The following is a 27,614-nucleotide window of genomic DNA, read 5'->3' on the forward strand; positions in this document are numbered from 1 at the left end:
AGTTGGCATTGGAGAATGTGTGAATGTGTGAAAATCCTATAACTTCACTTCAACCGGCCTACTATCCTGAGTCACTAGATGGTCAGAAGAATAGGTAGAGGATGAAAGGAACAGACGGATGCACATTTACACTGAGAACCAGGAACAGGTTTGTACAAGATGAACAGCAAATGAAATTCGCTTCTGTCAAAATATAACCTCACACAGGTCGTTTTTGTACACACGTGGACATACACACACCCCACACACGCACAGACACACGAGCAAGAATGTGTATTTTGTAAGATAGGTCCTTGGAAATAGACATTCTTAGCAGATATGAATGACAGATCAATTGTAATTTATTTTCTTTTTAACACTGTATCATCATAAAGAAAACTGGTATAAATGAAAAAGTCTATTTCAAATATCTACATCTAAAATTGTAGGCAGTGAAAAAGCACTTCGTTGACAAGGAGTGTGGAATGATGTGTGTTAATTGTCAGAAACTGCTGAATGCCTTGCTTAGTTGCCACAAACGAGTTCACATATCAGAACGAACAATACTGCTAAATATTCCTTTTTTTCTCCATTTTTTTTCTTTGTTAAAACATACCGAGAGAAAGAAAAGGAAAGGAAAAAACTGGAAATCCATACATCTTCCAAACGTTTTGAGAGTGAAGCAATATTTAGAACCATAGATGAGGAAACACTGCGGCCTCGGTGTAATATACACAACGCGCTTCTCTTCTTTAATCTGTAATGTACATCAAATACTTTACAACAATGCATTAACAAAAGGCAAGAGACATCTTGCTGTACAGAGGGACCCCAATGCAACCGGAAGCCTAGAATCACAACGGATGGAGAGAGGAAACAAAGCGTGAGAAGCCGTCCTTTGAGAGTGTGTGACCCGTGCTGCCTGCCTCTGTGCTTATAACCTCTGTGCCCCACCGCCCCACCGAGGCCAATGGGGCCGCCGCCTGTGCTGTCTGCACCACATTCAATACCCTTGCATACCCTATAGCTCAAACTAGAAAGGTGTCCCACCAGGTGGGCACCTTTAGGATCGCTTTAGCTTTCTATTGACATCCACGTTAACTTTCGATTCGCTTTAGCTTTCTAAAATAGCTCTTCGTATTTCCTTACTGGTTATCACGGCCTTCCTACGGAACAGGCTTTAGCAAACTAAATTTGCAGGGGGGAAACTTAAAAGAAGCAATGTCTCGTGGTATGCATGCACATGCACTGTTCCCGGAGCGCCTCGTGCCGTCCGCCTCACACCCAGGAGTCGGGGGAGGCGGGGTAGTGGCTCGTTTCATAGTTCAGTTCACTGTAGGGACGGGCAGCTGAGTAGAAGTCGACGTAGTTGCCCGTGGACTTGAGTCCCAGGTGCATGGTGTACTCGCTGGCGGGAGGGCGATGGTGGACCTGGTCCTCGAAGAAGGACTCGTCGTAGTTTCGCGTGGAATTCTGAAACGGCTGGTAGGTCTCGTAATCTTTCCTGCTGGGCTCCTGTGGGACTGGCTGTGCGGAAACCTGCCCGGAAGACAAGACCCACCTGGGTTAGTTCGTTTCCCCTGGATCCAACCTCCTCCTGGATCAAGGCAATCCATGCTCCTCAAGGTCAAGGCTGGGAACGTCACCCAGGCAGCAACCAGCATGACCTGTCCCCTAATACCGCCAACTATTTGATGGCCCTTCTTTAAAAATACTGGTGACAGGGTCCACATGCCACCATTCTAGTACATGAGTTTGAAAAATTATTATTGTGATGAAATATGCGCAATATAAAGTTGACCATTTGAACCATATTTAAGTGTATACTTCAGTGGTATTAAGTACATTCACTGTGTTGTGCAACCATCACCACCATCCGTTTCCCAAACTTTCATAATCCCAAACAGGAACTCTGTCCGCATTAAGCATAACTCCCCACTCCCCCAACCCGTTGCAACCATCATTCTACTTTCTGTTTCTAGGAATTTGAACATCCTAGGTGTCTCATAAAAGTGGAGTCATGCAATATTTGTCTTTGTGTCTGGCTTCTTTCATTTAGCATGATATCCTTAAAGTTTTCCATTTTTTAAAAGGCTGAGTGATATTCCAGGTATGGAGATACCACCTTTGTTTCCCATTCATGGAGATACCCATTGTTGATGGGTGATAGGTTCGTTTCCATCTTTGGACTATTATCAAAATGCTGCAATGAACAACATGTATACCAGTATCTGTTGGAGTCCTTTCTTTAAGTTTTTTTTTTTTTTTTTGTACCCAGAAGTGGAATTGCTGGATCTTGTAGTGATTCTGCTTAATTTTTTGAGAAATCACCAAACTGCCACAGCTACACCATTTTTCTAGATAAGCTTTATAAATTACAGAGGTATACATGAGATGCTATAGAACACAGCAGTTGATCTGTATCCTCCTCGCATTTCTCTATTGTTCCTAGGAGCTGCAATCCCAGACAAAGAGTCTTTGGTTAGTGGGAAGGAATCTTCAGAATTGTCAGTTCAATGCTTTCCCTTTGCAGTCTTGTCCTCTGAGGTAACTGTCTGATTTAGGGGACCTTGAAGGTTAAAGGGATCACAGGAGACTTTGAGATATGTGAAGTCAAGAATTAGTTCCCTCTGCTTGGCATGTTCATAAGTTGATCATCAGCATTTATATGCAAGGGCCTAGCTATCTCCTTCCTTGCTGGGATCCCTTTCTAAGACAACTCCCTTGAAGTGAGCAGAACCTCCCAAGGCATGGGGTGAGGGCCAGACTCACGACCAGGGCACACAGGCATGCACCAAGCTCTGCTTACGTGCAATAATCGGAGAGGATGTCTATTGTGAATGATAAAGAAACAGTTTGATCATTTTCGAGCCAATTCAGTAATTCCTTATTCATTTAACTAAGGTTTAGCATGGTAACATCCTCCAGAAATTGGTCTTAGTTAATAGATAATGATTTGCAATTAGCACGTTGTGTGTAAATGAATGCTTCTAATGGCCTTCCCATAATTCTTCTCTCAAGTACACAAAACTCCCTCTTCTATGTAATTGATTTATTCTAGTAATCAACCTATTCTTCAAAGGGGTGAACTTCATCACAGCTGCCATCCAGTTCCTGCCACACTTCTAGTAAGGGGTGGTTGAATGATAAAGTCCACAGGTATAGACATTTGTGAATCCAAGAGTCTGGTCATAAAAGGACATTGGAAATGAATCTGCAACATATATGATTAAATGCTGCTAAAACCAGGTCTACCAAATGACTTGGACAAGCACTTCTTTGAAGAGCTGTGAGGTGATAGTGAGCTTCTCCACTCTGACACAGTGCTGCTACCCAAGCATAGAGCATTCAGAGGGTTAGAGCTGGGAGGTTTGGAAAAATTATACAGGGAGGGAACTAGAATTTACTGTGTTGCTTGTTGCTATTTCAGTGGGCACTATATTCAATATTTAACAGATTCTTCTTTGTTTAATCTTCAAATAGTAATACACATGTTTATGTCTTTCTATATCTATCTCCACCTCTCCTCCCTTCTCTCTCTAGCTCTCTCTCAATTTTCCTCCCTTTTCCTCCTTCAATTCTCTTCCTTCCTTTCCTTCCTTCCTTCCTTCCTTCCTTCCTTCCTTCCTTCCTTCCTTCCTTCCTTCCTTCCTTCCTTCCTTCCTTCCTTCCTTCTTCCCTCCCTCCCTCCCTCCCTCCCTCCCTCCCTCCCTCCCTCCCTCCCTCCTTCCCTCTCTCTCCCTCCCTCTCTTCCTTCATCTGTGTCTATCTAAAAGGCTCACATTAGAGCACCATTGGCACAGAGCAGGGAAAATAGAATAAGGCAGGATAACTATGTTGGCATCTTTACCTCTTCCTAGATGGGTGACCAAAGGCAAACCTTACCGACCTGGAAAGTAAATTTCTCATTTTTGGGGACAATAGTTTTTGTCCTTCCACCTGGAAGCCAATTAGGAACCCAAGAGGCTATTTTGTTATCATCAGTAATAATTTGAATCAAAATACCAAATCCCTTGGTTTCTAGTTTTTGTTCAGAATTTTTTCCTTAAATTTTTTCAAGGAAATTATTGTGACATGCCAATAAACTTGAGAAAAGAAGAAAGTGTTTTATTTCAGACTACTATTGAAATAGACTATTGAATATAGTGCCCATGGATGATGTCTGCAGATGTTCAGAATTTTATTAACAAAAATTCTGTTGCTATTTGGATAGAGCAGTTAAGTCTGCTAGTTTTCTATATAAGGATGGAATGGACTGCTAAAAGCTTAGTAGAATTTTTGAAGTGTTTCAGTAGTTAACTCTTAAAATTATGTCCATAACCTGTTGACTCCAAACATAAAAACCAAGGGTCACAAATCTTATTTCACACTAATGGATATTTCTCCTGGGAGATTGGAATTCCCTGAAAATGAGACTGGAGTCCTCGGTAGTCACAGGGGAGTGTCATAGCTGAACAGCAACCTGGCTCCTTTCCTCTGAGTCAGGGAAAGTCAGTAGTTGCCCAGGCCTCACCTTCACCAGGCCATGCATTGATTGCTTTTGCCTCATTCTCACCTCTCTTTGTTTTTTACCTTATTCTAGAGATGTACCTAAAACCAGTTTCCATTAGGGAATCATTTCTTCTGTGAGAGGAGTCACAGCCCAGCCACCTCTGTGAAGCTCACGAGGCCTCCTTGGTGCCTACAACACCCAGGAGACTAGAATGCTCAGCAGAGGACAAGCTTTGACATTGAAACTGAATGAACCCAGAGTGTCTCTCCTGCTTAAATGGTTCAAGATGGCTTTTTACCAGTTGAGAGGTTGTGAGGTCACTCTTGGCTCAGGAAACTTCACCAAACAAAGGCATTCCATCTGGAGTGGCCAGCCATGCCCACATGGCCGGAGAAACTAAATCATGGGTGATGTCTACAGTTATTCCCTAGACCCACCCAATTGGAAGAGAACCGGGTTGTCTCCTCTTTCAAATGGTTAGGATGGTCAAACTTAATTTAGTTCCCAAGTGGGAACTGCAGGTACAGCCAAAGTTTATTTCAATGGCAGTCTGAAATAAAACACTTTATTCTTTTCTCAAGTTCATTGGCATGTCACAATGATTTCCTTGAAAATTTTTAAGGAAAAACCCCACTGTCTTTGACTGATATTTTATGTTTCTTGATATTAGAATGGTATTAACAGTCTAATTGCCAACTTCCCTTTGCTGAAATGCTTAGGGTATAATGATGGCACTAAACTTTGGCCACAGGACTCAGCTCTGCTGGTGGCCTGCTGAAAACTTCTCCCCTGGGCTGACAAGTGATGTAAGGTTTGGTATCCATCCCTGCTGGGTTTCAGCAGCATTCACCTGAGATGTTGTGGCCTTGACATTCACACTGAGGCTGAGTTGAGTACATTCTGGGACACCCTGGGGAAAAGGCTACAGTAGGCTGTGCTCTCTCTTATAGCAGAGATGCCAACTTAGCACATTCATTCTAATTTGCGTAAGTGCTCAGAAGAGGCTTAGGTGAAAAGAATGTGCCCCTAGAACCATTATGGACTGTCCTCTAAAGCTAAATTACAAGCAATACTTTGGAGCCTCCTGCAGCCACACTGAAAGATGCCAAGGGCCTCTGGGCCACACGAGGGTGTTGCTTCATTGCCAACAACAACAGAGTTTCAAAAGAAAATGGCTTGTGTGGAATAAGTGGATTCTGGTGGCTGGCTTCCCTTAATCTACCTAAAGTAAAAACTAACCATCCGCTCTTGGATACAAATCAGGGTCCTATCACATCCTACAAGCATCTTTAAAAGCTGAGGACAGTTTGCTCACTGTACCTGATATTTGCTAAGAGAAAAAGGGTGGATTTCCATAAACGGAATTGGCCTTTCCAATATATTTTATTTCTGTTTTCTTCTATGTGTGGGTAGGCATGTTGACATGTAAATAGTTGGAGGAAACCCCTGGTGACCTCTCCTCTAGAGCTCATATCTTGACTTATTTATTCAGTTTATTCATTGGCTTATTTTGCTTTTAGCAAAGGCTAGAACTGAGGGAGGTTGAGTAGATATTAGCCATGTGTCAGGCAGACTGGAGGGTCCAGTTATTCATTGGGGGAGGGGAGAAGGGGCTACAAACAACACCAGATGTTTCAGGAGTGGCTGTGCATAAACTGGAAAATTGAGGGCAAAAGGATAACACCTCTACCCATTCTCATTTCTCCTGTTGATGGCTGATTAAAGCAAAAAATAATTTCAGGTCTAGGAGATACTTTTCATGTCCTCCTCCTTCTTCACTGGAAATGGTCCTGCACAGGACATTCTACTTGCTAGAAGGGGCCCCTTCCCTTTTCAGAGATGCTGCCCTGCTGGGTGTTGAGAAATGTCCACAAACAACCCATTGGCCTCCCATGTTGGCTTCCATCTGGATATTGTGATCAAGCAAACAGGTTTCAGGTTTATCCTTTCAGCCCAACTTTCCTGATGCCTGAGCGGAATCAAGCACATTGGTAAGATGCCAGTTCTCGCAACAGATATTAGTATCCAACAGTTACAAGCATGCCATTCATTCCGTAACAAACGCCAAAGGGGGAGAGAAGTATGAAGTTGTCCATCAATGAAGAACCACAGGTTGTGCCTTTCGGCTTTTATAGTCCCCACAGAACCACAGAAAAAAGAAGCCTTGATGAATGTTTGTAGAACAAAACACATACATACAAACTTATTATAGATCAGTTATTTAAGTATTGACCATCCCAGAGCTCCTTAAGCCTGAATGGACACAAAATCACCTGGACATCTGGATAAAATGTGTGTCTGATGCAGACAAACCCTTGGTTGGGGTAAGGGTCAGAGAAGAATCTCTGCCTTTCTCACAAGCCCCCAGTGATATTGGGACTGCTTGTTCTTCACCTGGACTTGGAGTTGAGAGGCACATTAAAATGCATCCTATTTAGTTGTTTCTATTGGAGTTGATGTGTCTATCTCATTAATAATGATCACTCATAATGAATGCTTTCTTCTGAATGAGAGTTGGCTGGGTTATAGGAGTTACTTAATTCTTGTCTAGTAATTAGGCCATTTGTCTAGTAACCGGCATCTTATGCTCATATAATTGGGGCTTGCCTTATCTCTTTTAGTTTTGCATCATAGTAGGAAACTTGCTTTTTGCCATGAAATAAAGTGTGTGGTTGTGGTAAAATCTAAGACTCTCTCCCAATGTGCGGCTGTTCTAAAGACTGCCACCACCCGCACAGAGGCTGGGTGATGCCAGCGGGAAGAGCAGCAGGGAACAGTGCTTTCTTTTCATTGTTGTTCTTTATGCCTGTGAGAAAGAAGTTAATGTATTTTCAAGTTCTGGGACAGCTGACAGGAGTCGAAGGAGAAAATAAATACTACAAACGTTCTGTGTCTCCTTTACCTGGTTATGTTTGATGTCTTCAGTGGGCGCACCATATGAATTCCTATACAAAGTTGAAATTCCAGTATTTTGAGCTGAAAGCAAAGGGAAACAAATGTATTACCAGAGAGACCAAGGTTTTCAGATGGAGGACTAATGGTTATCGAGGCAAGTTCTTGCCCTAACATGCTTGGCTTCTCCTGGACCATTCCAAGTGGAAGAAAATCTTTGGCCTCTAACACCTCGCTCTGCATACAGATATTAAGAAAGAAGCACAACTCTTCTATAAAATCCCCATTGCATGGCAGCCTCCTGCACTAATGTTCAGAGAGTAGACAGGGTCAGGGCAGGTGCGACAGACAGATGGTCACTTTGAAAGTTTGATGGCCTTCCTTCCTGGTGAAAACGGGCGGATGATAAAAGCTTGTCACTTGCACTGGAGCATGCCGGAATCTGTACCAGCAGCTTCGTGTTTAGCAGGAGAATGTCATGACTGAAATTTCTAATTTGAGTTGACAGAAATGCTTGGGCATCGTTCAGACTGTCCGTTTCTCAAAGGCCAGAAGGACAGGCAGAAGCACCACCTGTGGGTGCCCTGCATGTCTGGCTGGCCGTGGCTCTGGAATCCTGTTAGGCACATATAGGAGCCCCCTCTGTTTTGTGAGCAGCCCAAGGTCTAATTGAAAGAAAGGAAAGTCTCTTCCAGTTATGGGCAGCTTCCAAAGGCCTGGGAAGGATGCTCATTTGCCCACTTCTTCACCTGGAAGCCTTGAGGCTCCTGCCACAAGCCCAGAGGAACGGCCCCTGGCACTGCTCCCTTCATAGCAACTATAGAGTTATGATTAAAAAAAGATTTCGAAAAGCTTCCCCCCTGAGAGTGTCATTGAGTATAAAACACTCTAGAAATAAAGAAGGGCTTATCTTTTGCTTCCAGGATCTATGGGATAATGAGATTAGATGACACACCATCTCTCTGTCATAGAGACAGGCCACTCTAGACACGGAGTCAGTGTAAGCTACTATTTCACCCCTGCTTATTACTATAAGCATATAATAGCTGTGCAATAAAACTCCTCTTCTGAAATTCTCCTGGAGGAGTGAAGGCTGAGAGCCTATTTTCAATTTGAGACACCACTCAGATAGACTCCAGTTGAATACACATCACTCCGGTCTCTGTATTGCTGCGAACACCATCATCCCTCGCCTGGACCATGCTACAGAATCCTCCCTGAAGGCCCAGTTTCCATTCTGCCCAAACCCAAAACTTTCTTTGTTTCTGAGTAATCATCTTGTTAGACAAACTGGATTATGGTAAAAGCCAAGCTCCTTTTTACGGTCTATGCGGCTTTGAATGATCTGGCCTCTGCCTCACTTTCTGAAGTGTCTCCCACTCTTCCCTTGTGTACTGAGCCCTAGCTCTGCTGGTCAAACCTGCCAAGTTTGTTTTGCTTCAGGGATGTTGTACTTGCTGATCCTCCTCCCTAGATATTGCTTGCACACTCTGGACTGCCTCATCTTGCTGCTGGTTAGGTTTGGGCACAAATGCCTCCTCCTAGACCTTGTCAGTTAAAGTAGTTCTCTATCTCATTACCCTATTTATTTTCTCCCTCATGCTCAACAACCATGTACCATTACCTCATTGGTGAGCTTGCTCTATTGTTTTCCTTATGTACTACCTGCCTTCCTTTATGGGAGCACAAGCTCTATGAGTTGACACCTTTGCAGGTATCCCCAGCATCTTGGACAGTGCCTGGCCTTGGTGATTATCACAGAATGCTTTACTTGCTGAATGAGTGAATTCATAAATCAAAGAAAACCTGCTTTCTGAGGCATAATTTGCTGATAGAAGTTATCACTTCAAGAATAAGGTGAAAAAATGTTTTCTATTAGAATTAAATGTAATTTTATTTGGTAGACAATGATAGCCTTAGCTATGATAGCCGTATGATAGCCTTAGCCTCCCTCCCTGTCATGTTTGTGGCTTCTGAGCTAAAGCCATCTCCACCGGAAGTCCTTTCCTCTTGCTCTTTGGCCACTTCACTTGTTTTGAGGAGAGTGTATAGCTGAGATTGAACTTGTGGCCTTGCAGACACATGAAGCAGATGTCTTTGTGAATGCTTCACCCTGTATATGGAGCTCAGAATGGACTCATAGGAAGATGCCTTTCCTTTCCTTTATAAATCTCAATTTCCAACTGAGTCAACATAATAAAGATTAGAATGGCTGCAAAAGGTACAAGAGAGACACTGACAAAAACAGAACAGACCATTTGATGGAAAGGCATTTAAAGCTTAGAAGGGAGGGCAAAATCCCCTGGTGAATATTCAGGTCAGGCTGTGTAGCTGCCAGGATCGCACAGCCCTTCTGTGATGCGTGCTTCTGAACACGTAATGTTCCCAGGGATCATGACCACCAGGAAGCGCTATCAGTCCTGCAAGCCTGAATGAACAGCTGACTTTGGCTTTCTGAAGGCTCCTCCATGGCAAAGAAACACTCAAGACAGATGCATTTTAAGAGACTCCATTTAGGTGGAAAATGAATCCCAAAAAGGTGGGTGGAGGGAAGCCTGGAATAAAATCGTAAGTGGATCTGTATTTCTAGGACCTAATAGATGAGATTATAACCCAGGCAAGAAACTGCTTCTACTTTTTAATTTTTCCCAGGTTGCATTTTGAGGGTGAACTTTCTCATGGTTTACCACAGCAGAGGGATTGTTTCATTGGGGGAAATGGTAGGACATCCTCTGATGCCTTAGAAAAGAAGGGGCAGTTTTAATGCACTGACCTGTACATGTTCCCTGGATTTATAGGTGAATGAGAAAAAGTACTGCTCTTGATGCAGAGGTCATTAGACATCTCATCTGTGAGTAAATGTTGGAACAATGGGCACTTGCTGAAGTATTGCCGAGTGGAGGTTGGCAAGTCATTATTTCCGTTCCTATATGATTTATTGGTTCTCATCTGACTTGGCTGGGGACATACTCATACCACTACAGAAAGTGTCAATGCCACCACCAGTCTCAGCACACCATTATCTCCATTATCCTCATTACCAATACCCCATCCATCATCATTCCTGCCATCACTACCACCATCATCACCATCACCATCACTGCACACCACCACAATCACATCTATCACTGTACACCACCATCACCATCACTATCACCACCACTACTTTCATTCCACACTATCACCATCACCACCATTATCATTGCCACCATCATAACCATCACCACCATCATCACTGCACACCACAACCACCATCACCACCACCATCATAACCACCACCACCACCATCACCACCATCACCACCGCTATCACCATCAGCATCATAACCACCACTACAATCATCACCGCCATCATCACTGCACACCACCACCACCACCATAACCGCCACCACCATCACTGCCCACTACCATCACTACCATTATCATCAACATCATCACCACTACCATCAACAACTGTCTTTTACATAGTACTTGTTGGCTTAAAGGGAACCTTCCAGTATAAACACGTTATTCAATGAAGATCTCAATGTTCTTCTAGGCTTGCTACATGACTGACAGTGCATTATTGACTTGTGTTTTTAATAAATTAGAGCAACACTGTTTAAGCCTCTATTTGAGTTTTAAAATTTTCACATATCTCAATACTGGAGTTGTCAAGATCCCTGCCATTTTCTAGGAAGACTAAAGATAAAAAACACATTAGATTTTATTTTATTTCATTATGTGTGCAGAGCATGATCATGTGCCATTGGAATTATTTCAACACAGACATCCACATTTAAAAACTTTTGAATGATCACAGTGGGCAGGAAAGTTAAAGAGAAAAGTTACACTTAAATGACAATGCAGTCAATTTCACAATTTTTCTTTTAATCATAATCTCAATTTATCATCCCGGACTGCCAGTGAGATGGCTAATCACAAAATGAATGGGTCAGGTGGATTTGGTGTCACTATTACTCTGGACTAATCAGGACAAATTAGATTCTTTGCTGAATGTGTTGACTCTAGGGACTCAGCATCTAAATTCACAACTTTCTTTGTTTGTGCTCATCTATAACCACGGTGACATTGATGGGGGGAAAGCTAGTGAATGAGAATAATAAGATAAGTCCTATGTAATGAGCTCAGCCCTCTCATTAAGAGATGCTTCAAGGGTGAGGGGTGTCATTCCCTTATAGGGTCTGTGTGTGGAGGCAGAGTGCTGACCTAGGAGTGGGGATCGTGGGCAATTGTTTACTATGCTTTTCTCTCTGCGGTCATGCAGAATTACCATGGAAACGCTGCCTCTGGGGTAAATACATTTACCACCAGAAAAATTTTCTTAGATATGTTGGTCTGGAAGAAATCTTCATAAATCATCCAATTTGTCGGTTCTGCTTCCCAGCAGGCTGCTAGATCTAAATAATATTAGAGAGATGCATCCTATGCTTTTAAGATTTTTCTGATAAGAGGGTCTCAGTGTGTGTTTAGGACTATGCTCTTTGCACTCCAGTTTAATGACTGGCCCAGTCTGGCCCTGCTCCTCATGGCTGATTTTCAGGAGGGACCCATCTCTATATCCATGTGATAAAGAAGGGCGGGACTCCTTAGTTAGAGATTCTGATGACTCTGGCAGCTCTGTTTCTAAAACTTAACCCTCTCTACATCAATTCCCCCAAGTCCTTGGAGGAGGGGCAAATGGGGGCAGAGGGTAGGTGTGCAGAGACTCTGGAGGGGATGATGAACGTGAGAGGCACACCATGCCCCAAAGAGAGTTGTACAGATAATGGGAGAGTTAAGTCAAGTCTGATTATTACACAAGTTGTGCAGGGCACCCTGGAGTGGGGGGTGAGGGGCACCAAGTTTGGCCTCCAGAGTCCTAGCTGGTGAGAAAGGAAAGACAATGAGTATGATTGGGGTAGTGAAAGATGAAGCGCATAAAAGATCAATTTGTCCTCAGGGAAATTGTGGTCATTGTTCTAATGAATCTCCTTGGGAGTTTGGTTTCAAGGTAAAAGGATACATTGTCTCAACAGAAGTTCTGTGGGTTTTCCTTAAATCCTCTTCCTTTGCTGCCATACCAGTCCCTTCCTTCTCCTCCTCCCTCCCTCCTCTCCTCTTCTTTTCTTATCCTCTTCTTTCTCCATCCATTCCTAATGGCAAAACTTGATATGCCAACTTAGGAGAAACCTTTCTAATGCAAGAGAAGTGAACTGGGCAAGTGAGAGGGAAAGGGCAGGAAAGAAGGACTGAGGATAATGTGTGTAGAGGTCATTTTCTCTTAGCTCTTTTCAGGAATATGATGCTAAGGTTTTACACTTCTGGCTTAATTTCCTCATCCCCAGTTCCTGGGGGTCTTCACTGTCAAACTCTCCAGTGACCTGCTAGCTGCAGAGTCCTGCTGAGCTGCCAAGCATGGCTTGAAGCCTGACGCCCCAGTCCTCTGCTCCATCCCAGTTAGTCACCAGCTCCACGGGGGAAACACACGAAGCTGAACTCACCTGTCATGGTGTCTTTCCTGGAAGTGTGTTCTCCTTTAGTCCCGTGGTAAGTGGCATTGCTGCCAGTGGACTCATAGTCTGTTTTCCTTTCTTTGAGGCTGATCATTTCCCGAGGTGAAGCTGGGGCACTTGCTACATAAAGAAATCAAAAGGATGACTTTCCATAGCATGGACAGCGATTCACACAAACAGTTAAGGTCAAAACATACCTGGCTCAACATATATCAATGTGTTGATTTTCTTGTTCTTTGGCTATTGTCTGTACCCATTCCCTTACCCTGTGTCACTTGGTGCTTTATAGTTGAGGGGGCACATGGCTTGAAGACAAGTAATTAAGAACTATATACCGGGGCCATCTTTCTTAGAGAGACATCCTGGTGGGAACATTCCCTGCCCAAGAATAAGATGGATCTTAGTTTCTTTATTTTTCTATTCTTTTTGTTCCCTCTCTCCTTTCCTTCCTCTCTTCTACTTTCCTCCCTTTTTTAAATTAGATGTGTTTCAGAGGAGCTATTACTGGTATTGAAGAATCTTTGATGAAAATAAACATAGTTTTACTTAACTACCCAGCACCTCCCTAAAGGAAGGCAAAGGAAGCAGCTCTCCACACAGGATGATCCCTGGGGCAAACATAACCAGACCCACAAAGAGCAGCCTGCTGGGTGGGCTGGGGGACGGATGTGAGGACAGCTCCCTCTTCCTGATGCGGTGTCCTGCTCCAGCTCTTTGGGTGAATGCCCCTACAATCCTGCACCCACGCCTTACACCTTGGACTCTCGCTGCCTATTGGACCCCAGGGAGCGAGCCCCATCTTCCTCTGTGTCGCCATTTCTACAATGATGGGTTGTAACTAGAAGAGTCCCCATGGTCCCAGAACACAGAAAAGGCCGAACTTGGAGGTCAAGAAGCAAACAAAAAGAGGTTTAGTTTCCTTGAAAGAGGGGATGACCTGGGAGAAACAAAGCGGCCCTGACCATGCAGAGACGCGATGGAGGACGTAGAGTAATACCTGTGCGTGCTGGCCATGAGGCAGCTGGCGCGCAGCCCACCTCATATGCTCCATGCTCCATAAGACACTACTCAGATCCGGAGCTTAGGCAATTGCATCTACTCAGTGTGAGCTTAGCAAAGTACTGTTCTGCCTCAAAGCCTTGGCCAGCCTCCTGTGCTCAGGGCAGTGCTTCAGAAACTTGTCTAACCTTGAGACTCACCAGCCCTGGACCTTCTGTGACTGAATTTTTAGGGGATGGTTCAAGGAATCCATATTTAACAAGCAGACCTGCTGATTATTAAGGTTTGGGGAAGCCTGGGAACTGGGATTTTTTTTTGATAAAATCTTCTTTCCTTGGCTAGTGCCCAAGCTCCTCCCCAATTAGGCCTCAGTTTACCCTGTAGCTTATCTTCACACCCTTTACAGGATCCCTCAGCTCCAGCCCACTGGGTAAGCTTGATGCCTGAATGTACCCTTATTTTCACTGTCTGAACCTTTGCTTCATTTCATCAAATTTAGTGTCTTCTATGTGACAGATGCTGGGAGACAGACAGATGAATGTATCACACCTTCTGAACCAGAGGAACTCAGTCAGGTGAGGAAATGGACGTACAAATAAGCCAGAAGGGGAGGCTGGTGCTCTGTGGGCATCACAGCCAAAAGCTAGGAAGGTAAACAAAGGGGCCTTCCCATCACTTCCTGTCTCCCACTTCCCAAATCTATCAAATAAAATAGAGGCTCGCTGTTCAGCTCCTGGAACTCCCAGAGGTTGCCAGTCCTGGCTGCCCAGTAGAATAAATCACTTGGAATACTTTAAAAAATACAGTTGCTTGAGTCCCACACAAAACCAGTTGGATCAGAACCTATGAGTGTAAATCCAATGGGAAGACAGGGAAACAAACCATGTTTTCCCCCTGTAACTGAGCTGGACTCTGTCCAGTTGCTGAGCATCTGAGCATCATCCTGCTCACCCCACCCACTCCCCTCTCCTCTGCTCTGCAGCCTTCCCTCCAGGGAGAGACCCTTTTCTTCCCTTGCTCCTTTGCTTCTAGGCCTTTCTACATCAAAGGGAGTCCTTTGTTAGTCACTGCCAGGCCATCACAAAGAGACAGTATCTTGGAGGCTCTTGACCAAAGCTTCTAAAATTAGAATCTAATATTGCACAGATGGTGAGGCTTATTAAACCACGTCAAGTGTGTAATTATCTCCTGAGACCTCATGCACAGTGGTCTCCGTAAACCTAGGTGATATCTGGAAAGATCATATTGTGCAAATGAGTGTTTATGAGGTGTCTCTGATGTGCCTCGCTTGGGGAACACCTTAGCTGAATGGCTGGGATGTTGACATCCCGATAGGGTGTCGCTGCTCCTTCCAGCACTTTCCAAGGTATTATGTCATTTCATGATCCTAACGCTGATTGGTTCTGAGTAATTAGAACTTTGTAAAAGATATTCTCCTCGTGCTTGTGAGGTTCCCTGCTCTTTATCTTTTTAAGAAGGATGGAAAGAATGCAGAACAGGCCCTTTCCGTGCTTCTGAGACAGGCGGGAGTTTCCCGCGTCACATGGGGTAGGGTCCTGACTCGTCTAGTGTGGGACTAATAAACATTACAAGCAGTAAGACCACTAAGAAATATAAGTGTTCATGGGGCTAGGAGAGGGTCATTTGTTTCAGGCACACATTGCCCATTCATTTCTGATTTTCCTCGTCATCCTGACACTTCTGTGTGGTGCAGTTTTATGACAGACGTTCTCAAGGACAGAGGGGCCTCTGCAGGTGTGTGCTCTCTGTCATGCCCGCTGAGCTGCAGTTTCAGGAAATATTATTTCCTCAGCAGTGAGAGGGCAGCGAGGAGCAGGAGAAACATTCTTAAATAGAAGCCTATGCAGGTGTGTGTGTGTGTATGTGTGTGTGTGTGTGTGTGAATGTGTGATTGAGCATGTGTGAGCATGTATATGTACATATAATTATTTATCCATCCTTCTCACAACAAAAACCAAAATGCAGAAATAAACAAAAGTTTTAAAAACTTAAACTTTGAGTAAAACCACAATAAAATTTATGCCATTTATACATTAAACATTGTGCTCATATTTTGCCTTTAATTTCTTTCTCTCATTTTTGGCATTATATTACATGATTGAAAAAGGGTGTAAAAGTAATGAGAAGGTGACAAAATAGGCAAAACATAGATTACTTAAAAGTTATAGTTGGTAGTAATAAGAATTTATCAATGATTCACTCATTGGTTAAAAGGCAATAATAAAAAGCTAATCAGATATGGAATAGTAATGAAATCCTCAATGATGTAGTTTGGAAATATGTCATTCTGAATTAAGAAATAGCATGTCCCCTCTTCTTTATTCTGTTGTCCTGATTACAATTAATAAAATGCAACTCAAACTATTTTAAGTTGGAAAAACATCCATGAAAAATGCTGATTTGCAAACACCTGGCAGTTTTCTTTATCTTTGTTCCTCATTGAATGTAGACCTGTGACATGCATTTCATGACATACCGCCTGTCAGAGATTTTTAGAATCTGTTAAAGATTAATTCTGAGTCTGAGTAACACAGTTGCCACTGCAATAAAAAGAAAGCCGTCAGGTGATATTTCCAGCAAACATCCGGATGGGGATGGCTCTTCTCCCTGTGAGGGTCAGCTAAGGAGCTCGGCCTGGCTGGTTCTGGGTGTCTCTTACCTGAGCGGTTGTTGGGAGACACGCGCACAGGGGAGATGGAGGGCGTGCGGGAGGAGGAGTAGGGCCTTTGCCGATCCCTCTCGATGGTTGAAGATGAGGCTACAAAGTGATACTGTGACCATCCATCCTGCGAAGACAGCATGCTCTGATTAAGTGGCGAAGGCAGAGTGATTCTTCCCTTCCTGACATTCCCAAATCCCACGCGTCTGAACTGGCAAACCATTTCGGTAATCATCAAGGTTAAAACAGATGAATGTGAATTGAGACCCACCTCCGGTTCCCTCCAGCTAGGCTGACAGGGGAGGGCCTGCTTTCAGTGCTTGCTTTCCTTCCCAAATGCGGGATAAATGGTCCCTTGGCAAACCTGCTTTGGCCAGCTTTCATGTAAATGAAAATATCCTGCTCAGAATGTGGAATGGCCCTGGAACTGTCTGCTCTTTGCCTACCTGGTTCCAACTCTCTATGGCCCTCTTTTCAACCACCTTCTAAAAGTGTTTACATTCATTCACAGGGCCAGGTGCCAAGCAGCACCCTCCCTCTGGCTTACCTCCCTTACAGTGCTTTGAACTTCCTTCTCTGCCACAAATGCCCGATCTCACCTGCTCAGGGCCTTCAGTGTATATTCACACTGAGTGTCTCGCCTCCCACTGAGTATTCAGGCCTAGACTCCTATGCTTTCTGCTTTGCCACAGAAATTGTGTTTTTCCATTTAGAGCATATGCAGAATGCACCCTATCACATTAATCCTCCATGAAGCTTTCAAATATCTACTTAATACATGAAAAGCATATATACAATTTTTCATTATAAAAACCATATAAATACATAATGGAGGATTTTATGAATTTAGAAAGCATAAAGAAGAAAGTAAAAGTAGCCAATAATTCCTCCCACCTTCCCTGAGATGTCTTGAAAGGATGTTTTGGTAGTTCCTCCACCCTCTCTCTTTTTAAAGTCAAGTTCACTTCTATCAGAGTACTCTGTCACACAGCACTGGCAGTATAACAAAGCAAAGGACACACCCACCCAACCCCCAATTCCTTCACAGAGGCAACTATTATTTTCAGTTCTTTCAGCTTTTTCTTTCTTTCTTTCTTTTTTTTCCCTGAACGTATTTAGACGTTTAAGGAACTCAATGGGATATATTTTGGGATTATAAGTAGTGGCTCAGGAAATTGCTTTAGTCAAAAGTTTGGCTTTTGTAATAATATTGCATATGTCATTAAAGTAATAATATTGTATATGTCATTAAAAGTGAGCAAGCAACGTACTTTGTGATGTCAAAACTGGCTAATATTTGATATGTTCTAAGACCAAAGGGGACAACTGGATATAAGTATAGCACAACCCTAGGTTTTATTGGCAATATCAATGAATTCCTCAGCACTGCTGTCCTATGTGGGTTTTTGGAGCTATGTTTTGCTCAGCAGTTCAGATTTCATAATGCTTAGGTTACTATGGGACCATGTAAGTACTTACATCTCTGGAAATGTCAAGACTGTGGATGTAATAATAAAACTATATGAAGGAAGGGACTCTTATGAGGATACAACCCCAAAGCTTTCAAATACTTCAAGAGACCCTATTCTGAGAATGCTAATGCATGACAGAAATGTGATCTTGCTGGTATCTTGTTCATGGGTGAGGGGATTGGAAGACCAAAGGATGATGAGTGTGTCAGAGACTGCCATCCCTGGGTCAGACCCCTCTGCACATGATCAGCGATGGTGTGTGTGTGTGTGTGGGGGGGGGGGGGGGGGGGGGCACAGAAGCTCTGAATGGAGTTGGGAGAGGAAGAGCTTAGAGAACAGGGCAGAGTGGTTAACCCAACCGAGGCTCTTGATTAGTTTCTGAGTCACAGCTTGGGAGCTCCTGGAGGTGCAAGAAGAGGAGCTGGTGTTACTTCTCCATCTTGCTCTCATTGACAGATACAGTGGAAGGTGCGATGCAATGACCGAAACGAAGAACTCTACCATCACTGTAGCCAGCAATGCCTAGGAGAGACCTCACAGTTTTAATTGTGATGGTGGTATACACTTCCAAATGACATGGAAAACAGTGTAACACTGGATGCTGAAGACCTGGGTACAGATCAATCAACACCTGATTTAGTTATACCGAATAATCAGTTACCTTGAGATAAGTGTCCTGCCCTTCCACATTTTTTTTTTTTTTTTTTTTTACTGCCTGAAATATTTCATCATTCAGTTGAAAAAAAAAAAAAAGTATTGCTTTCTAAAAAAGATTTATTGCTAAGCTAACACTCCTTTTAACCAAAATAGCCATGTAATATTTGTTACCTAGACAGCTTGCAATCAATTTATTACTCGTTTACTTCCCGTCGTTCAGAAAGCTTAAAAGTGGTCTATGCAAACACATACAATTGGGCATGTAGCTTTAAAATCATTATTTGTCTCTTTGATCACTACTTTTTAGTTTTAACTCACTGTAGACCTCAGAGGCTTTTTCCTGAATTTTATTTTATTGGGTGCTTAACTACAGTTCCCTTTTGCATCAACCATTTGGCTTCTAGGGGTTAAATAAAATAGCCCCGGGGAGAAAAATAGATGAAGAATAGCCACAGTGACTAGGAAAGGGCCGTTAATCCTTAGTATTGATGATAAGAAACTCTTTTAACGTCTATTGGTCACCTCCAGCAGAACGCCTCAGAAGTTGTGCCCTTCAGCTCAAGACCCAGATAAACTGTCAAAATGTGGTATGATATCGGTGCCTCAAATTGGTTTTTATTTTTAATGCATTAAACTTAAAACTGGAGGTTGTTAAATTGCTCCAAGTATATAGAGATAGAAATCCAAAAGAGAAGAAGAGTTCAAAGTCATTGAACTTGAAACTGCCAGTAGGAATAATCTGATTTTCTTTATCTTTCCCTTTTTCTGTCCTTCCATCAGTTTCCACTTCTCTGTTAAAGTTCCTGATATGTTTCTTTATGACACTGTATTAGCCCCCAAAGCTACTCTCACCCATATTTGTGCTTTCAATGGTCCAGAATGCAAGAGAAGGAAGGTGATGTTCTTCACAGCCTCACAACCATCGGGCTTCATGGTAGGTCTATGTGCTGTTCACTCTATTTAGTTCCTATGGTTTTCCCCTTAAGCATTTTGAGATCCCTGACTTTATAACAATCTTCATTTTTATGTTTTTTTTTTTTTTTTTTTTACCACCCTATAATAAAGTCTAAGAAAGTGGCTTTCAGACTGGTCTCTGTAAGGTTAGGATAACCTGTACTGACCCCATAGCTTTTTATTATGGAAACTGTGTAGAATCTTCAATGAAGATCAGCACACACATTAGTTAGATTTGTGTGCAAAGATGAGCTAGCACTGTTTGTCAAGGCAAGGCTCAAAACTGTTCACCTTGGGTCTCTCTGTCAGTAGAGGTAAAATTAGAAAGCTGTCAGGAGTCAGCGCTTCTCTCCAGTTTACACCAGTATCATAATTACTGGTAAGCTCTGTGTCAATTGCTTTTCCATAAATAAAGGTCAAAATCAGCTTAGGGAGTTTTAAAAATAGTAATACCTGAGCCACAGGCCTTGAGATCCTATTTACATTGTTCTGAGCTGGGCCTGGTCACCAGGATTTTTCAAAGTCCCCAAGTGATGTTAATGAAAACATGGTGAGAACCACTGGCTTGGAGTTTCTATGCAGAAGTGGCAGTGACTAATAGGGATACCAAATGCACTCTTAAAATGCTAAATCCTAGGAAGTCACCCACTTCATTTAGGGATGTCAGATAACACATTCTCCAGGTTGACTTTCAGCGGCATAAAAATAGGTCCCAACCTCAGGGCAGAGCCCTGCCACATACTCCCCAATCACACCCAATGACCTGGTATCCACTGCCTGTGCGATTCAATTTCACATGTCTACACCTCAGATCAGTCAGCCCTAAAAGACATTTCAACATTTGAAAAGCCAGGTGTTTTAGATATACACTCAATAGCAGTCAATAAGATCAAAGCTCACCCTGGGTCCTAACCTCATGGTCTCCACATTCCACCCCATTTTACATGTTTCCCTTTTTCTACCTGTCCAGTCTAACTTCTGCTGCCCAGTTCTGTGCTAGGGAAACAAAAGGCAGGCAATGCATGGTTAGTAAACCACTATCGCCAAATGAAGTATGCCCCTGGGCTTCGGAGGAGCTATATGAGCGAGGCTACTTAGCATCATTTTCTCCCCCTGCTGGGAACAAAGTGCTGTGACATCACAGCACAGAAAGCCTTGCTGAATTCTGGAGAGCTGGTCCCTAGCAGAGGTGCCTAATATATGCCAGTAGCATCTGATGATTTCAGATAACTGCATTAATTATTGTAAAATGAAATGCTCACCAATGTCATGGGTTTTACAGCTAGCCTCTAAGTTCTTACACATTATTGTTCTATAAGAAATGAAGGTCATCAGAGCTTTATGATTTAAAAAAAAAAAAAGTTAACCTAGAGCAACCTTATCAGTATTATCTTCTGCTGTTGGTATGTGTCTTTTATGACATACTCACAGCTATGCTGAAGACAGTGTAAGTTTAGGTAAAATGGTACAAAAGAAAAAAAAAAGGCCATTGGCTGCCATCTCCATTTAAAATAATTTCTCAGCTGCCCATGTTTCCATGGGAGGTATAAAAACTGCCTCCCCTTTAACCTACATTGTAAGTAATTCTGAAGCATCATTATGCCTGGGCACATCTGGTCCTGGATTGCTGCTGAGTCCTTCCATAGTTTGCAGAGCATGGCTTTGCCCATCACCCCAGCCCCACCTCTACTGCTCCCTGCATCCCGCAGTTCAGATGCTCATGCACCCGTCCACGGAGGATACACTAAGTTCTCCCCAAACACAAACCTTAGGAGAGCTAGGAGAAAGGTGAAGGGTGAATGCATGGTTTTCTCATTAGATATGTCCTTATGTTTTTTTTAGGGCTGGGCACTGGAGCAATACCTACTTCTGGAATGTGCCCATAAGACGGAAGGGGCTGGTTTCTGAAAGGGTCACCTGTGGGAAGGTTGCTGGGCAGGGAACAGTGGTGTTGGGAGTAGGGCTGTGAATGCCAGCTGGTGAGCAGAGCATCTGGTGTGATGGAAGGAAACCGAGCCCTGTGGGGGTATTCACAGACTTCCTCCTCTTCTGACTGCTCAGAGCATCCAGTCACCACCTGCTGAGCACCTGGGCACACTCCTACCCCTACCAATTTGGAATCAGGGCAGGATGAGGGGCAGTGCCAGCTAGGGGAGGAAGGAGAAGATTAGGGAGAGAGAAGATAATCAGGAAGAGAATTCTCAAGGGCTGATTGGAGGATCTGGAGATAAGGGAGAAAGAAGAGGTTAAGTACCAAATTCTCATTACTGTGCTTCAGGAGATGAGAGGAAGAGAAAGTGGAATTTCACATCATTTCTGTTGTGACCCCTGACCTCTGGAAGAAGGCCCATTTTAGAGAATCGTCAGCAATTGGGTGGAGGGGGATAGCGTGAGTGAATATGGCGAATCAGATGGTGATGCTTCCATTTACAGGTGTTTCCAAAGCATGTTTTCTAAGACGGACTTAGAATTTAGATTTAACAAATTGTTTCTAATGACAAGTGGCAATTCTAACTCAGACAATAGCTTTAATAAATAATAAACCCTGAAAATGGAGACTCGTTTATTTCCATGGGCATATCCGTTAGAACTCAAAATATATTCCAACGCTCAGTTAGTTAGTATATAGTCAATGGCAGGTTTTCCTCCCTTTTAAAAACAGCTCTAAACCTGGTAAGATTTATTTGGTCTCTAAACAAAGATTTCTCAGTAGGCACACAGGGACTATTTGGTTCTGAAGTAACAAATACAAGTTTTTTGCTTTAGCTATCCTTAGAAGCTCACAGCCCATAAAGCTTGTCAATTCTAATTTGCTGTGAGTGACTTGAGATATAAGGCAAGTGTGGGGAAAGCCCTTGGGGCTTTTAGCAACCCAAGTTCATCTACTCACTCAACTTAGAACACTTATAGCTTGTTATTTGCATTCACTACCAGGACTTCCTCACCAAGAAACTACTTTTCAATTGAAAGGCAAGACATGAATTGTTGCCATCTACTAAACATGGTGCCCAGTTAAGATATCACTACTCATTTATGAAAGATTTGATAGCTCAAAATTGTGCCAGTTTTCCAGTCATTTTTAAGTGGAAGAAACATATTAATGTAATCACATGAGGCAGAGAAAGAAAAGTAGTGGTAGTTTTACATACATCCTTCCAAAGTAGTGGTAGTCTTACAAACATCCTTCTTATTTCAATAAAGGTATTTTATTGTGGATGTAAAAGTACTCAGTAATAAATAAGACAAGGTCAATGACCAAAAGAATTCACACAGGGTGATTTGATCATAAATTCCTATCTGGGCATTTCATGGTAGGTAGTGATGTCCAGGCCTACAACTTTCCTAGTAAAAGTCTATTTTTGCCTTAAGCAAGCCTAGATACATTGTTTTTGTATATCTAAAACATACCTTTGAAATGCCAGAATATTTCTCTTTTTCAGACCCCCTCAGAGGCATAACCACCCTCCAGGGAGGACATGCCCTTATTCCATTCCTATTTATTGTAAATGCTAAATGTTAACTGTCTTGTAATCCAATCACAGAGATCTCCCTGCTTGCTTTCTCTGTCTTTTTAATTGACCACCAATGGATTTCATGTCATCTTCCCTACGTTCCTCTGATTCCAAAGGTATAAAAGAACTGTGAGATTCTTGAGAGCATTTTCTTAGTCCTTGAGATCCTTCTTCTGGGCATGTCCTGAGTGTGGCTCAAATAAACACTTACACAATTTTCTATAGTTTTGGATGCTCTTACATTAATAATATACAATAGAATATTCATAGTCTGTGTGGTTGAAGACCAAGCCAGATTTTACATGTCAATGAACCCTCAGCTCCTCTTTGCTGTAATCGAACAAGCTTCCATCTATTTTTGAGGAAAACTGTTTGTTAGAGAATCATTAAAACTAATTCCATCAACAATTCCAATAGCTATTAGAGTTAAATATTTAAACTACATTGTAAGGGCCAAAAGGGAGTATTGGCAGTTTGATGCAGAAATAAATGCCACCTGACATACTAGTTGCTTTCATTAGTTCTAGCTTTGGTGCTCCCAATAAAATGTAATTAAGTTGGTTTGGATACTTAAAGTTACAGTATATCCTAAAGCCTACTATGCAAATTGTCTCCTCAGGTGGTCGTTTGACTGCTCGCTATGATGTGCACTGACCACTGGAGGTGGCATGGAAGATGGTGGGCATTGGCGACATGGTGCTAGCAGCAGGTGGCAGTGGAGGCACTACCGGCCCTGATGGGGCCCCAAGGAGAAATGGGACCACAGCAGGACGGTGAAGCAGATGAGCGGGTGGCGCCAGGTCAAGGCAGGTGTGAATGGGGCCTGACCCCCAGGCGCAGAGGGAGCCAGGTGGGAGACCCAGCCCTGATTAATCATCCAATAGGCGGGATGGTGGAGCAGCTGAGGGGGCAGCGCCAGGCCAAGGCAGGATTGTGGGACTGAAAGGCTGGGGGTGTGAGCTGGAGCTGTGAGGCTGAGGGCACGAGCTGGGGCCTAATCTCAGAAGGCTACCCCAAGAGACCCCACCTGTGCAGAAATTTGTGCACTTGGATTCTGTTTAAGGATAAAAATCTTCAGCAGTACCATATTTTAAATCCAAATACTGAGTAAATCCACTTTAGAAATTTAATTTTACTGCATTGGCCTAATTCTAAGCAACCAATATCAACAAGAAAATTTGACAAATTGGAAATAAATTTTATATAATGTGGTTGAAGAAAGTGTATCATCATTGACTGTGAGTAATTAACTGGTACCAATGCAATGCAGAAAACCCACTCCAAAAATTGAAATAAGACTGGATTAGTCCTCCTGTTTTCTGGGCCTCACTTATGAGATCTGCAAACAAAGGTCTGACACTATGGTCTTTGTGTTCCAAGTGGGGCTGCAAAGTGAAATTCAGGGTGAAACTAAGTGAAGTTCAGTCTTCAGGTTTGTTGATCCAAATGCCTAAAAGTCATTTCAACACTTGAAAAGCCAGGTATTTTACATATACACCCAACAGCGGTCAATAAGTTCAAAGCTTACCCTTGATCCTAACCTCAAGGTCTCCACATTCCACCCCACTTTTACATGCCTCAGATCATGAGAATGAAAACAGAATCAATGAGGCTTAAATGCTGGGGTGGCTGCACCGATGCAGGTATTTAATAAGCATTAATAAGTAGCTCGCACTGTACTAGACACAGAGGCAAGAACAGGGAAAGAAGTAGGCTCAGCTCCTGAGCAGGAGATGAACATTTAAAAATGATCCTCTCACATCGCATCAGGTAGTAAGAGCCATGAAGGAAAAGTACAGGCTACTCTGAGATGGTTACTAGCCTTGGAGAGTTGGAGGGAGTCAGGCAGGTTTCCTTGAGGAAGTGACAGTTATACTGAGCTGGGAGCAGCCAGGCCTGGTGGGAGGAGAGGGAAGGCAAGGAAGAGCACAGGGGGTCTAGGAGGCCAGTGCTGCCAAGAGAAAGTGATAGACAAGGAGGCCACAGGGAGGTGAGCTTGGAAAGATGGGTAGGACTTTATCATAAGAGAACTGGAAGCTGCTGCAGAGGTTTAATCAGGGGACTGACAAGGTTAGATTTTGATTTATAAAAGTGTATTCTGAATGCTAGATTAAAGGTGATAAGTCCCAACTGATGTGTATTTTACTTCATATTTTTGATGCTACATATTTTACCAGTGAGCAGAACATGGCTGGCTCTCCATTGAGTGCGTGGGCACTGTGAAGTCCCCAGGCTTCACATGGGGACTGCTGATAGCCTGGCGGGGGCACCATGCTATGACAGGGCAGGGAGCAACAGCAGGAAACACCGAGCTGTGCCCACATCCTAGGCCACCCTCACTTCTTCCCTGGGGTGCTGTAATGTTCTTCATGTTGCTGGAGCTACAAAAAGAGAGTCTGGAAATTTATAATTCGTCCTCTTTTCCGACTGAGCTGGCCTTTCTGCATGGGACTAAGGGGTCAGAGACTCGGGACACTTTTCAAAATTGAAGCCAACTGGTAATTACTGCAGAAGCATTTTTAATTTGTGGAAGTGCTGTGGGCTCTCAAGAAAGTGATTCTTGTAAAAAATGGGCAAAGATTTCAGGATACCTGGTGTTGGTGCGCATACAACATGAATGTCGTGGGCACACAACATGAATGTCGTGGGCACAAGCATCTCGGTAGCCTTTCGTTCATTTTTCCACTTTGTAATGGAAACTCTGCATTTTAGTTCGGCCCATTTCTCAGCCTCCCTTGCAGGGATATTTGGCCATGTCACTAAAATCTGGAAGTATTTCCAAAGGCATGCTCCTAAAATGAAAAAAATCATGTCCTCCCCTGCCCCTGTCCCTTCCAAATGCCTGGAATGTGGACAGACTGGGGATCAGCGGGGAGATGCAGATGAGGGTGACACTCCAGAGCACTGAGTGAGGAGCCGAGATCATGGCTGGAGGTGTGATATCAGACTGGGACCACTGCCCGAAGATGCCCTTGTCCGAATCCCCATGGATATGTTACTTCATGGCAAAAGGACTCGCAGGTGTGATTAAGCTAGAGATGTTGGGATGGGAGATAATTGAGAAGTTCTGAGTGGGTCCAATGTAATCACAAGGGTTCTTATAAGAGAGATGCAGGAGGGTCTCAAGAAGGTGATGTGAGAGCAGAGAAAGATATTCACAGTCGCTGGGCTGCTGGTTCAGACTATGAAGGGAGAGTGGCAGTTTCTAGAGGCTGCAAAAGGCAAGGGAATGGATTCTCCGGGAACTTGAGAGGGAGCTGTCCACACCAGCACGCTTTAGGGAAGAGTGTTGAAACCCATGCACCTTTGATCTGTAGAACTGTAAGATCATGAATTTGTGTGTTTTTAAAGCCAAAGTTTATAGTAATGTGTTCATGCAGTAATAAGAAACTAATACAGAGAGCAATACATTTCTAACTTTTTAAAAGTCATGCTTGTATGATACAACTGATTAGAACTGTGGACAACTTGCTTTAATGAAATGCCTGTGGGAAGGCACTGCAGCAGGTTGTTCATGTGATTTCCCTCTGTTGTCTCCAATTTGGCTAAGGAACAAGGCAGGGAATAATAGGTGCCCCGTTGGTTGCTCCACGTTCTCTAAGGGAAGTACCGGATCATCCCTCCATAGTTGTGAAGGTGGAGGACAAAAGAGAATTCTCGAGTATTAGCATGTGACCCAGCTCCAGCGTCTATAGATTAGGCTGAGGCTTGTCTAGAGGGTGGAAGGGCCGGTGGTGAGAGCGTCCTTGGAGGTGGGGGTTAGTCATTCCCTCCTCCCACTCCATGGCCCAGGATGCAAAGCACTTTCTTAGCTTGACCATGGGTTCTCTAGAGTTTGGGGCTTGCATCTTGAGTGATTGTATCTTGAGTGACATTAGCAGGGTGATTCATAGACTCGGTGCTGGGGATATACTGACCCTGGAGCTCAAGAAGCTTAAGTTTTACGCCCCCTCCTAGGCCTGTACGAAGTTTTATATTCCTAACGTGTACACTCCTTAAACAGGACTTTCAAGATGATCTAAGCTGCAGGGCACACACTCTGATCCACTTTGGTCCATGTGCCATGGAGCCTGAGGTGATGGAGAGTTCCGAGCAGTTACCAGAGGAGGCCAGGTCCTGCCAGGGGTCCTCAGTTAGAGGCTGTACCAATGAGCAAACACACCACTGTCCCACGAGACAAGGAGCTAGAACGTGGATCACCCACAGACACATGGACCTATGCCGAGCTGCACAGCACTGGCCAAGCTCTTCTCTCTTCCCCCTACCCTGCTAGAGCCTGGTGAGTGAGGGCCACTGAGAGATGGGAAGGAACAGCTTATGAGAGGGGGAAGAGATGGAGATGGGAAGAGAAGAAACTGACCAGGCTCTTCCTGCCAAGCGAATTAGACTCTCATAGACATAACATCATCCATCTACTGAGAAAGGAGGGCCAAGTTGGAATGAAGTAACAAGAATGGTGATGAACTGGCATTAAACTGAGGGA

At 43.5% G+C, this 27,614-nt stretch overlaps 1 protein-coding gene across 6 annotated transcripts in view; it reads right to left on the bottom strand.

Annotated features, from left to right (window-relative positions):
• Positions 1-323: 323 nt before the first annotated feature.
• Positions 324-27,614, bottom strand: part of CTNND2 (catenin delta 2) — a 715,685-nt gene continuing 688,394 nt past the window's right edge. For all 6 annotated transcript variants that reach the window (XM_084880857.1, XM_084880856.1, XM_084880854.1 and 3 more), the window contains 4 exons: positions 16,537-16,663; positions 12,846-12,977; positions 7,374-7,447; positions 324-1,518 (listed from right to left, as the gene is read on the bottom strand). In XM_084880857.1, the coding sequence (XP_084736983.1) occupies positions 1,258-1,518; positions 7,374-7,447; positions 12,846-12,977; positions 16,537-16,663 (594 nt within the window). In that variant the 3' untranslated portion in view covers positions 324-1,257. The remainder of the gene's footprint in view (positions 1,519-7,373; positions 7,448-12,845; positions 12,978-16,536; positions 16,664-27,614) is intronic.

This window comes from Pipistrellus hanaki, assembly GCF_964339955.1.
Source record: "Pipistrellus hanaki genome assembly, chromosome: 4".
Taxonomy (NCBI): Eukaryota; Metazoa; Chordata; class Mammalia; order Chiroptera; family Vespertilionidae; genus Pipistrellus; species Pipistrellus hanaki.